Source organism: Sinocyclocheilus anshuiensis, unplaced genomic scaffold, assembly GCF_001515605.1.
Source record: "Sinocyclocheilus anshuiensis isolate Anshui unplaced genomic scaffold, SAMN03320099.WGS_v1.1 scaffold447, whole genome shotgun sequence".
NCBI classification, from domain to species: Eukaryota; Metazoa; Chordata; class Actinopteri; order Cypriniformes; family Cyprinidae; genus Sinocyclocheilus; species Sinocyclocheilus anshuiensis.
In genome coordinates, this window is record NW_015552615.1 from 229899 (window position 1) to 230800 (window position 902).

Sequence of the window (902 nt, forward strand, 5' to 3'; positions counted from 1 at the left end):
AGTTGTATTGTCAGCAAGTAATATTTATGGCTGGTAAGCGTTCTCTTTGGCAGGTCTGGTAATAAGTGAATTTGAACCATGTCAAATATAAGTCAAACTGCACATAATCTATTCTGAGGAAACTAAACATTTCCCACCCAAAAACCTGGGGCCTCAATTATCAACAGTGCGTAGAAAATGTTCTAAATTTTGTCCTTATATTTACACACCTTCCTACATATAAGTACGAGTTGGTAAATCACACACTTTGCGTGAAACGCACTGTTGATAAATGAGGGCCCTGGATGTTGCTCTTGAGCTCAGCAGAAGTTAATATTTAACAGGTTGGACGTCTGAATTAATTCAAACATGCCACCCAGTAAGTCAACCTTGAATTCCTGCACAGCCTCGGGTTTGAACTGAAGACTCTTCACAGGTGAGAGATGTTATGAAACACACACACACAAACACACACACACACACACACACACACACACTTCTTACCTCCTTGTCAGTCTTGAGGAGGCACTCAGACGGCGCTCCTCCGAGGCTGTTTCCCAGGGGCCGCACCACAGCGTTTGCCACGTCTCGACCCACGCCGGCTGGGTAAGTGTGTAAGACGCTCAGGTGCCCCTGATCGCTCTGGACCACCAGGTGTAAAGAGCGCCACTCAGAGTACATGACCGCGACTTCTGCTGGATCTGACAGTGGCCTGAGGAGAGACGCAAACCAGACGCGCAATCACAGGTTTGAAGGTTGAGACAGGGATATTCAGATATGAGGAATAATTTAACAACACAGGTAAACAAAATCATCTTAAATAATCTTTGGCAGTGTTTTATTTTTAATTATATTTTAGGAAGAATAGTACACACACACTCACTCACACACTCACTCACTCACTCACACACTCACACACTCAC

General features: G+C 44.5%; 1 protein-coding gene across 3 annotated transcripts in view; it reads right to left on the reverse strand.

Annotated features, from left to right (window-relative positions):
- The window catches only part of LOC107666080 (ral GTPase-activating protein subunit beta-like), a 46433-nt gene that overhangs the window by 42957 nt on the left and 2574 nt on the right, over nt 1-902 (reverse strand). For all 3 annotated transcript variants that reach the window (XM_016457186.1, XM_016457187.1, XM_016457185.1), the window contains exon 2: nt 484-691. In XM_016457186.1, the coding sequence (XP_016312672.1) occupies nt 484-660 (177 nt within the window). In that variant the 5' untranslated portion in view covers nt 661-691. The remainder of the gene's footprint in view (nt 1-483; nt 692-902) is intronic.